Genomic DNA, 11,931 nt, shown 5'->3' on the forward strand with positions numbered 1-11,931 from the left:
ATGCAACTCGAAAACTACACAACCCGTAGAGCTCACATACTGAGCGTGCGTATCAAGTGCGGATAGGGCAGAAAGGGTGGATAAACTGCAAATACAGGACCGCTGGATGCATACAAGAACTACAAATTCAGATCGAGTTGCGCAGTATGAATTTCTAGCCATTTAAATATACGTGCAAAATGGCTGCACAGGTCGACTTGGGCCGTATTAAAGTAGAAAATAATGTAAGGGACAGTCTTGGTAAATTAGCCAAAGAAAAGAAGAAAAAGAACAAGAGGGAGCTGTCACCATCAGCGGATAAACGCCAGCGTTCATCCGAAAAGGAAGCAAAGAAAGTGAAGCTCAGTCATCATCACCACCACCATCACCCACAACATGTTCAACAGCAGCGAATACACCAGCCGCATCAGAATGGCCAACCACAACCACGCAACTCCAGCACCGAAAAACCTACTCTGCATCACCACCACCAGCATTATCACCACCATCACCACAACAACACCAAAGGCGCAAAGGACACGCACCCTCAATCTCCTCTGCCTGCGCAGAAGGTGGTATCTGCAGCAGCCAAGTTGGACAGGGGAAAAAAAACGGTCCTGCCGCCTGGACAGTTCACTTTCACGCCCCTCAAAGTGGCCAAGCCCAAGGCCAAGATACAGGAGAACAAGGAAAAGCACAGTGAGAAAGAGCTCAAACTCAAGAAGGAAAACACAGAGGCAAACGTGAAACATGGGGTAGGCCTATGTAAGAAAAATAAAGGTAGGTTATTCTTACATATTCTGTTCTATTCTATTAATTCTTAATGTCACCACTCCTAATTGCTTGAATCGTATGCAAACTTACAATTAAGTCAAGCAAACGGACTAATCTGTTTGTTTACACATTGAAAAGAAGCAGCCAGGTGATGCACATGCAAGGTGCGGAAACAGGTGATGATGTTTTGCATACTCGTAGTTGTGAACCAATTGCAATTTTGGTATGGACAAATGATGTGCATGGTAATGAGCTATCGTCTTCCTGCCTCCAGAGCCCCATCATGATGAGAACAGCCAGTCCCTGGAGGTGTACCTGTTGAGGAGGAGGAAGAAGAAGAGGCGGCGTCGTGAGGATGAGCGTGGTAAGAAGATCCGCACGTTCAACAAGGAGGTCCAGACTGTGTATGGAGGTCTGGCTGACCACAGTCCTTCAGCCCGCCTTGGCCATGTGAAGGAGGAGAAACACTGCCAGCCTGGTACAGGCCCCAACAACCACCACACTCCTAAAGGGGTACACACCCACCCCCCCTTCCTGTCCCCCCAAGACCACTTCATCCGCAGCTCGTCTCTACAGACAGGCACTGTCTACGGACGCTTCATCCACGAGGAGCGCCAGGCCAACGGTGGAGCGTCGGTCCTGCACGCCTACGCTGATGAGCTGGCCTCTCTACGGCCCGTGGAGATGGAGCGCTTTACCCAGGAGTTCCTAGAGCTGGCCTTCGCTGAGAGGCCCAGAGGGGCAGCCCGCTACGCCCTGGCTGTGGTGCACGGGGCTGCTGCCTTCCTACCTGACTTCCTGGACTACTTTGCCTTCAACTTCCCCTCCACGCCGGTCAAGATGGAGATCCTGGGGAAGAAGGATATAGAGACCACTACTATCGCAAACTTCCACTCTCAGGTATAGTATTAAAAACATCATGGAAATGGCCTGTCAGTTACCTGAATGGGACTTCATATTGTGTTTTGTCTTAGCTGATATTAAATACACTGGCAGTGGTCACCATCTTGGTCCTGGAGAGCTACAGGGTGGGAAGGCTTTTGTTCCAGCCCATCATCAACACCTCAACCAACCTGATAAAGTGACCAAGTGAATCAGGTGTTCTAACTGTTTGGCTATGTTTCAGCTCTTAGACAACAACAGTACTTATCTTAAGCAAAGTTATAAATGGGCTCATTCTTCCAATAGTTGTTTCAGTCCAAAGTACACCAACGTTGTCTATAGCTGAACTCTTGCCAAGTTTTCCCTGTTGCTATGCTCCCTAGAGGCCTGTTCCATGACGTTTTACTGTTGTTTGGCAGACCAATGGACACGCATAGGGGGAGCAGGTAGCCTAGTGGTTAGAGCGTTGGGCCAGTAACCGAAAGGTTGCTGGATCTAATCCCTGAGCTGACAAGGTAAAAATCTGGTTCTGCCCCTGAGCAAGTTAATCAAATGTTATTGGTCACATACATGTGATTAGCAAATGTTATTGCGGATGTAGCGAAGTGCTTGTGCTTCTAGTTCTGACAGTGCAGTGCAGTAATATCTAACACGTTACACAACATATACCCAATACACACAAATCTAAGTAGAAATTAATTAAGACGAGCGATGTCAGAGTGGAACGGACTAAGATACAGTAGAATAGAATAGAAAACAGTATATACATGAGATATATACATGAGATGAGTAATGCCACATATGTAAAAATTATTAAAGTGACTAGTGTTCCATTCCTTAAAGTGGCCAGTAATTCCTAGTCTATGCCTATAATGTGCTAGTGATGGCTGTTTAACAGTCTGATGACCTTGAGATTGAAGCTGTTTTTCAGTCTCTCGATTCCAGCTTTGATGCACCTGTACTGACCTCGCCTTCTGGATGATAGCGGGATGAACAGGCAGTGTGTAACGGCTGTCGTCTGAAGAAGTGGACCAAGGTGCAGCGGAGTTAGTGTTCATTATTAGAATTTAATGTAAACAACATGAACACTATACAAAACAAGAAAAGAGTAAACCGACAGCAAACAGTCCTGTCTGGTACAAAAACACTGACAGAAACAATTACCCACAAACCCAAAGGAAAAACATGCTCCTTATGTGTGACTCCCAATCAGCAGCAACGAGCTTCAGCTGTGCCTGATTGGGAGCCACACACACGGCCCAAAACAAAGAAATACAAAAACATAGAAAAAGGAACATAGAACGCCCACCCAATGTAACACCCTGGCCTAACCAAAATAAAGAACAAAAACCCCTCTCTATGGCCAGGGCGTTACAGTACCCCCCCCCAAAGGTGCGGACTCCGGCCGCAAAACCTGACTCTGAAGGGGAGGGTCCGGGTGGGCCTTCTTACGGCGGCGGCTCCGGTGCGGGACGTGGCCTCTGCTCCACCCTTGACGTCGCCCTCTTAGGTGGCGCACCTGGCCGCGCCGAAGGTCTGGTGGGCGACGCTGACTGCGCCCGGCTGGCGGGCGGCGATGGTTGCGCCCGGCTGGCGGGCGACCCTTGTTGCGCCCGGCTGGCGGCCGGCGATGGTTGCGCCCGGCTGGCGGGCGACCCTGGCTGCTCCGACGGCACTGACCCAGGATTCACCAGGCTGGGGAGACATGACAGAGGCCTGTCCCTAGGCGTAGGCACAGGACTCACCGGGCTGGCGGGCGTCCCTGGCCACTCTGGCAGTTCAGGGCAGTCTGGCCACTCCGGCAGTTCGGGGCAGTCTGGCCACTCCGGCAGTTCGGGGCAGTCTGGCCACTCCGGCAGTTCGGGGCAGTCTGGCCACTCCGGCAGTTCGGGGCAGTCTGGCCACTCCGGCAGTTCGGGGCAGTCTGGCCACTCCGGCAGTTCGGGGCAGTCTGGCCACTCCGGCAGTTCGGGGCAGTCTGGCCACTCCGGCAGTTCGGGGCAGTCTGGCCACTCCGGCAGTTCGGGGCAGTCTGGCCACTCCGGCAGTTCGGGGCAGTCTGGCCACTCCGGCAGTTCGGGGCAGTCTGGCCACTCCGGCAGTTCGGGGCAGTCTGACCACTCCGGCAGTTCGGGGCAGTCTGGCCACTCCGGCAGTTCGGCGCAGTCTGGCCACTCCGGCAGTTCGGCGCAGTCTGGCCACTCCGGCAGTTCGGGGCAGTCTGGCCACTCCGGCAGTTCGGGGCAGTCTGGCCACTCCGGCAGTTCGGGGCAGTCTGGCCACTCCGGCAGTTCGGGGCAGTCTGGCCACTCCGGCAGTTCGGGGCAGTCTGGCCACTCCGGCAGTTCGGGGCAGTCTGGCCACTCCGGCAGTTCGGCGCAGTCTGGCCACTCCGGCAGTTCGGCGCAGTCTGGCCACTCCGGCAGTTCGGCGCAGTCTGGCCACTCCGGCAGTTCGGCGCAGTCTGGCCACTCCGGCAGTTCGGCGCAGTCTGGCCACTCCGGCAGTTCGGCGCAGTCTGGCCACTCCGGAAGTTCGGCGCAGTCTGGCCACTCCGGCAGTTCGGCGCAGTCTGGCCACTCCGGCAGTTCGGCGCAGTCTGGCCACTCCGGCAGTTCGGCGCAGTCTGGCCACTCCGGCAGTTCGGCGCAGTCTGGCCACTCCGGCAGTTCGGCGCAGTCTGGCCACTCCGGCAGTTCGGCGCAGTCTGGCCACTCCGGCAGTTCGGCGCAGTCTGACCTCTCCGGCAGTTCGGCGCAGTCTGACCTCTCTGGCGACTGTTGACTGGCGGGCAGCTCTGACGACCGTTGACTGGCGGGCAGCTCTGACGACCGTTGACTGGCGGGCAGCTCTGGTGATGGTTGACTGGCGGGCAGCTCTGACGACCGTTGACTGGCGGGCAGCTCTGACGACCGTTGACTGGCGGGCAGCTCTGACGACTGTTGACTGGCGGGAAGCTCCGACGACTGTTGACTGGCGGGCAGCTCTGACGACTGCTGACTGGCAGGGCTGGGGACACGCACCTTGGGCTTGGTGCGGGGAGCAGGGACGGGCCGGACAGGACTGTGGACACGCACCTTGGGCTTGGTGCGGGGAGCAGGGACAGGCCAGACAGGACTGTGAACACGCACTGGTGAACTGAAGCGTGGAGCCGGTTTTGCCACTCGTCCTGGCTGGATGCCCTTCCTAGCACGGCATGTGCTGGGCATGTCCACCGGACGCACCGGGCTGTGCGGACGCACTGGCGACACAGCGCGCAACTCCGCATCCCATGGCTCCTCCTCCAGATCTTCCTTCAGCAGGTCCTCAATAAACCACCTCATCTGTATCTCCTCCTCCGCCGTCATCCCCCACGAGAGCAGTGGTCTGGGCTCCTCCTCTGCCCTTCCGGACCACCCCATTAGCCCCCCCAAAAAAAATTATTGGGGGTGTCCTCCGGGCTTCCTCGACCAACGCCAGCGACCCCGTCTGCTGGCCGGCGTCTCCTCCATCGCCCCTCCATCGCCCGGACCTCCCTCTTCCGCTGCTTGGTCCCTTGGTGGTGGGTAATTCTGTAACGGCTGTCGTCTGAAGAAGTGGACCAAGGTGCAGCGGAGTTAGTGTTCATTATTAGAATTTAATGTAAACAACATGAACACTATACAAAACAAGAAAAGAGTAAACCGACAGCAAACAGTCCTGTCTGGTACAAAAACACTGACAGAAACAATTACCCACAAACCCAAAGGAAAAACATGCTCCTTATGTGTGACTCCCAATCAGCAGCAACGAGCTTCAGCTGTGCCTGATTGGGAGCCACACACACGGCCCAAAACAAAGAAATACAAAAACATAGAAAAAGGAACATAGAACGCCCACCCAATGTAACACCCTGGCCTAACCAAAATAAAGAACAAAAACCCCTCTCTATGGCCAGGGCGTTACACAGTGGCTCGGGTGATTGATGTCCTTGATGATCTTTTTGGCCTTCCTGTGACATTGGGTGCTGTAGGTGTCCTGGAGAGCGGGTAGTTTGCCCCCGGTAATATGTTGGGCAGACCGCACCACCCTCTGGAGAGCCTTGCGGTTGGGGGCGGTGCAGTTGCCGTACCAGGTGGGGATACAGCCTGACAGGATGCTTTCAGTTGTGCATCTGTAAAAATTTGTGAGGGTTTTAGGTGACAAGACAAATTTCTTTAGCCTCCTGAGTTTGAAGAGGCTCTGTTGCACCTTCTTCACCACACTGTCTGTGTGGGTGGTCCATTTCAGTTTGTCAGTGATGTGTACGCCAAGGAACTTGAAGCTTTCCACCTTCTCCACTGCAGTTCCGTCAATGTAGATATGGGAGTGCACCCTCTGCTGTTTCCTGAAGTCCACAATCATCTCCTTTGTTTTGTTGATGTTGAGTGAGAGGGTGTTTTCCAGGCACCACACTCCCAGAGCCCTCACCTCCTCCCTGTAGGCTGTCTCGGCATCTTTGGTAATCAAGCCTACTACTATTGTGTCGTCTGCAAACTTGATGATGGAGGCGTGAGTTGGAGGTGTGCTTGGCCACACAGTCATGGGTGAACGGAGTACAGGAAGGGGCTGAACACGCACCCTTGTGGGGCCCCAGTGTTGATGATCAGCGGAGTAGAGGTGATGTTTCCTACCTTCACCACCTGGGGGCGGCCCGTCAGGAAGTCCAGGACCCAGTTGCACAAGGCGGGGTTCAGGCCCAGGGCCTCGAACTTAGTGATGAGCTTGGATGATACCATGGCGTTGAATGCTGAGCTATAGTCAATAAACAGCATTATTACATAGGTATTCCTCTTGTCCAGATGGGATAGGGCAGTGTGCAGTGCGATGGCGATTGCATAGGTCTGTGGATCTATTGGGGTGGTTCTAAGGATGTCTGTGGATCTAAGAATGTGTTTAGCCTGTCCGGAAGAAAGACGTCGGTCTCGGCGACGTGGCTGGTTTTCCTTTTGTAGTCCGTGATTGTCTGTAGTCCCTGCCGCATGCGTCTCGTGTCTGAGCCGTTGAATTGTGACTCCACTTTATCTCTATACTGACATTTAGCTTGTTTGATTGCCTTGCGGAGTGAATAACTACATTGTTTATATTCTGCCATATTACCAGTCGCCTTGCCATGGTAAAATGCGGTGGTTCGTGCTTTCAGTTTTGCGCGACCTCTACCATCTATCCACGGTTTCTGGTTAGGGTAGGTTTTAATAGTCACAGTGGGTACTACATCTCTTATACCCTTCCTTATAAACTCAGTCACTGTATCCGTGTATGCGTCTAGATTATTTTCGAAAGCTACCCGGAACATATTCCAGTCCACGTGATCAAAACAATCCTGAAGCGTGGATTCCAATTGGTCAGACCAGTGTTGAATAGTACGAAGCACGGCCACTTCCTGTTTGAGTTTCTGCCTATAGGATGGGAGGAGCAAGATGGAGTCGTGGTCAGATTTGCCGAAAGGAGGGAGGGCCTTGTAAGCATTCCGGAAGTTTGAATAGCAATGGTCGAGTCTTAGTAGCGCGATTAGCACATTCAATATGTTGATAGAACTTCGGCAGCCAGTCCTCAGATTTGCTTTGTTAAAATCCCCAGCTACACTAAATGCAGCCTCAGGATATGTGATTTCCAGTTTGCACCGTGAAGTTCTTTGAGGTCCGTCGAGGTTTCGGCTTGAGGTGGGATGTAAACGGCCTTGGCGATGACGGGGGAGAATTCTCTTGGGAGATAATATGGTTGGCATTTAATTGTGAGGTATTCTAGTTTGGGTGAACAAAAGGACTTGTTCCTAGAATTACACCATGAGTTGTTAATCATGAAACACACCCCTCCGCCCTTCTGCTTCCCGGAGAGAGATCTATTCCTGTCTGCGCGATGTACTGAGAATCCTGCTGGCTTTACCGACTCCGACAGAATATCCCAAGAGAGCCATGTTTCCGTGAAACAAAGTATGTTACAGGCCCCGATGTCTCTCTGGAAAGAAATCCTTGCTCTAAGCTCATCAACTTTGTTATCCAAAGACTGAACTTTAGCGAGTAATATACTCTGAAGCGGTGGGTGGTGTGCGCGCCTCCTAAGTCGAACCAGCAGGCCGCCTCGAGTGCCTCTTCTCCGGCAGCAATGTTTTGGATCGGCCTCTGGAATAAGTTAAATTGCTTTGGGGAGAGTGGATAATGGATCTGCTCCAGGGAAGTCATATTCCTGGTCGTAATGCAGGTAGTTCTGGTGAGTTACCGCCGCTCTAATATCCAATAGTTCTTCCCGGCTGTATGTAATGACACAAAACATTTCCTGAGCTAATGATGTAAAAAAATAGTACATAAAAAAAAAAAACTGCAAAGTTTTCTAAGAGCTAGTCGCGATGCTGCCATCTCCGTCGGCGCCATCTTCCATTCCACACTTCCCCGGGCACAGAAGAAATGGATGTTGATTAAGGGAGCCCCCCGCATAATCTTTGATTCAGAGGGGTTGGGTTAAATGCGGAAGACACATTTCAGTTGAATGCATTCAGTTGTACAACTGACTAGATATCCCCCTTTCCTTTCCTTCATAGGGCTGATAGCACTGCACACACACACACACACACACACAGTGCTCTGTGCAGTTTACACAGACAATTAGCCTAGGCCTAATTTAATGCAGCTGTTCCACTGGAATATCCAAGGGCTACTAATGGGTTCAGGGGAGCTAAATAAATGCATGGTGAATGTTGTCTTTAGGGCACTGCTTGATTATATCGCACTAACTAGCGTTATCTAAATGTTGGAAAGCCCTGTACGGCTCCATGCTCAACTAACCATCCAGCCGGGTCAGTGTTAATCCAATATCCTAATTATATATCTTATAACCAATTCATGTTGGCATGGCATTCATTTCAGGTTTAGCCAAATCAACATGATCTCTCCCTCTGTGTGTGTCTGCAGGTGGGTCGGACCTACTGCTCGGGGACGTACAGGGCCGGTCCTATGAGACAGATCAGTCTGGTGGGAGCCATGGCTGAGGAGGTGGGGGACTACTTCCCAGAGTTCCTGGACATGCTGGAGGAGTCCCCCTTTCTAAAGGTCAGTCGGATGAAAAAGGCAGGGATGATTTTGTTTAGAATTCACCCTATCATTAACAGATGTAGTGTCGTTGGGTTCAGTTTACTGGCCTACTGGGTCTTGGAAGTAGTTTAGAACATATATACTGAACAAAAATATAAACGCATCATGCAACAATTTCAAAGATTTTACTGAGTTACAGTTCATATAAGGAAATCAGTCAATTGAAATCAATTCCTTAGAACCTAATCTATTGACTGGAAATACAGATATGTGTCTGTTGGTCACAGATACCGTAAAAAAAAATAAAAGGTAGGGGCGTGGATCAGAAAACCAGTCAGTATCTGGTGTGACCACCATTTGCCTCATGCAGCACGACACATCTCCTTCACATAGAGTTGATCAGGCTGTTGATTGTGGCCTGTGGAATGTTGTCCCACTCCTCTTCAATGGCTGTGTGAAGTTGCTGGATATTGGCGGGAACTGGAACACGCTGTCGTACACGTCGATCCAGAAAATCCCAAACATGTTCAATGGGTGACATGTCTGGTGAGTATGCAGGCCATGGAAGAACTGGGACATTTTCAGCTTCCAGGAATTGTGTACAGATCCTTGCTACATGGGGCAGTGCATTATCATGCTGAAATATGAGGTGATGGTGGCGGATGACTGGCACGACAATGGGCCTCAGGATTTAGTCACGGTATCTCTGTGCATTCAAACTGCCATTGATAAAATTCAGTTGTGTCTGTTGTCCGTAGCTTATGCCTGCCCATACCATAACCTCACTGCCACAATGGCAAATCGCTCACCCACGCGACGCCATACACGTGGTCTGCGGTTGTGAAGCTGGTTGAAAGTACTGCCAAATTCTCTAAAACGATGTTGGAGGTGACTTGTGGTTGAGAAATTAACATTAAATTATCTAGCTACAGGTCTGGTGAACATTCCTGCAGTCAGCATACCAATTGTACGCTCCCTGAAAACATGACATCTGTGGCATTGCGTTTTAGAGTAGCCTTTTATTGTCCCTAGCACAAGGTGCACCTGTGTAATGATCATGTTGTTTAATCAGCTGCTTGACATGCCACACCTGTCAGGTGGATGGATTATCTTGGCAAAGTAGAAATGCTCACTAATAGGGATATTAAAAAAATTGTGTGCAACATTTTTGAGTAATATGCTTTTTGTGTGTATGAAACTTTTCTGGGATTGTTTATTTCAGCTCATTAAACATGGGACCAACAATTTACATGTTGCTTTTAGATTTTTGTTTAGTGTACATGGATTAATTTTATGTTTTTGTGCATAGAGTACATATCATTTATGGACAAAGTGAGACAGAAATGGTTGTTACTTGTAATTTCTGTCTCAATGTGGGCATCTTGAATTACTCCAAATCTGCTATGGTTATTACAGTATATATTACAGTGTTGCTCTAACCCTCTGTGTCTTGTCCATCCAGATGACCCTGCCTTGGGGCAGTCTCTCCAGCCTGAAGCTGGACTGTCGTTCCCAGAGTGATGATGGACCCATCATGTGGGTCCGGCCGGGCGAGCAGATGGTGCCAACCGCTGACATGCCCAAGTCTCCCTTCAAAAGGCGCCGGTAGATCCCATGACAAGACTTTTATCATAGTAATACATACAGTATAAGCCTATTTATACACTGAGTGTACAAAACATTAAGAACACCTTCCTAATATTGAGTTGTACCCCCCCCCCTTTTTGACTTCAGAACAGCCTCAATTCGTCAGGGCATGGACTCTACAAGGTGTCGAAAGCGATCCACAGGGATGCTGGCCCATGTTGACTCCAATGCTTCCCACAGTTGTGGTCAATTTGGCTGGATGTCCTTTGTGCGGTGGACCATTCTTGATATACACAGGAAACTGTTGAGCTTAAAAACCCAGCAGTGTTGCAGTTCTTGACACAAAACGGTGTGCCTGGCACCTACTACCGTACCCCGTTGAAAGGCACTTAAATATTTTGTCTTGTCCATTCACCCTCTGAATGGCACACATACACAGTCCATGTCTCAATCGTCTCCAGGCTTAAAAATCCATCTTTAACCTTTCTCATCCCCTTCATCTATACTGATTCTAACAAATGGATCACTAGTCACTTTATTAATGCCACTAATAATGTTTACATATCTTGCATTACTCACCCCATATGCATATACTGTATTTTATACCATCTATTGCATCTTGCTTATGCCGCTCAGTCATTGCTCATCCATATATTATATGTACATATTCCTATTCCATCCCTTTACTTAGATTTGTGTGTATTAGGTAGTTGTTGTGGAACTGTTAGATTACTTGTTAGATATTGCTGCGCTGTCGGAACTAGAAGCACAACCATGTGTATGTGACCAATAAAATGTGATTTGATTTGAAGTGGATTTAACAAGTGACATCAATAAGGGATCATAACTTTCACCTGGATTCACCTGATCAGTCCATGTCATGGAAAGAGCAGGTGTTCTTAATGTTTTGTACAGTCAGTGTAGTTTTCCAGAGTTCAGGATCATGAATTAGTTTAGCTCTACTTGGCCCTTCTAGCCATGATGTAATTTCAGCCTGCATTACCCAGGGTAACTTCGGCTATGCCTCACTGCGGGTGGATGACTGTAGTACTACCTGCTCTCCCTCTCCTCCTTGCAGGTCCATGAATGAGATAAAGAACCTTCACTACCTGCCTAGGACCAGTGAGCCCAGAGAGGTTCTGTTTGAGGACCGGACCAGGGCTCATGCCGACCACGTGGGCCAGAGCTTTGACTGGCAGAGTACCGCAGCAGTGGGTGTGCTGAAGGCTGTGCAGTTCGGAGAGTGGTGGGTTTTTAGTGTCGTTTGGGGAATGATGAGTGTTTATGAAGCGTTTGGCATTCATTCGGCTCTGCTCTCAGCTGCGATGCAGTATGAATATACTGGCGAAAGAATTCCAGTTTGGGAAGCTTCATCTAGTGTTTACCCGATTGAATCAACATTTATTTAGGTGTGATCCATATGTCCGGTGAGCTAACTATTGCGGTGAGCTAACTATTGCGGTGAGCTAACTATTGCGGTGAGCTAACTATTGCGACGGTTCTTTGATCAACAGGAGTGAGCGTCCGAGGATAACCAAAGATGCGGTGTGTTTCCACGCGGAGGACTTTAACGATGTGGTCCAGAGGCTGCAGCTGGATCTGTACGAGCCCCCCGTGTCTCAGGTAGGAACTGAGCTCTCATTGAACCTTGAACATGTTAAGGTGGCGCATGATTCTTCTCTGT

At 50.1% G+C, this 11,931-nt stretch overlaps 1 protein-coding gene across 1 annotated transcript in view; it reads left to right on the forward strand.

Annotated features, from left to right (window-relative positions):
• Window positions 1-11,931, forward strand: part of LOC115167979 (lysine-specific demethylase 9) — a 14,448-nt gene continuing 2,517 nt past the window's right edge. Inside the window, exons 1-6 of the mRNA XM_029722790.1 lie at window positions 1-759; window positions 1,028-1,653; window positions 8,541-8,678; window positions 10,123-10,265; window positions 11,326-11,493; window positions 11,762-11,870. Coding sequence (XP_029578650.1) covers window positions 180-759; window positions 1,028-1,653; window positions 8,541-8,678; window positions 10,123-10,265; window positions 11,326-11,493; window positions 11,762-11,870 — 1,764 coding nt within the window. The 5' untranslated portion in view covers window positions 1-179. The remainder of the gene's footprint in view (window positions 760-1,027; window positions 1,654-8,540; window positions 8,679-10,122; window positions 10,266-11,325; window positions 11,494-11,761; window positions 11,871-11,931) is intronic.

Source organism: Salmo trutta, chromosome 30 (genome assembly GCF_901001165.1).
Source record: "Salmo trutta chromosome 30, fSalTru1.1, whole genome shotgun sequence".
In the NCBI taxonomy this organism is placed as follows: Eukaryota; Metazoa; Chordata; class Actinopteri; order Salmoniformes; family Salmonidae; genus Salmo; species Salmo trutta.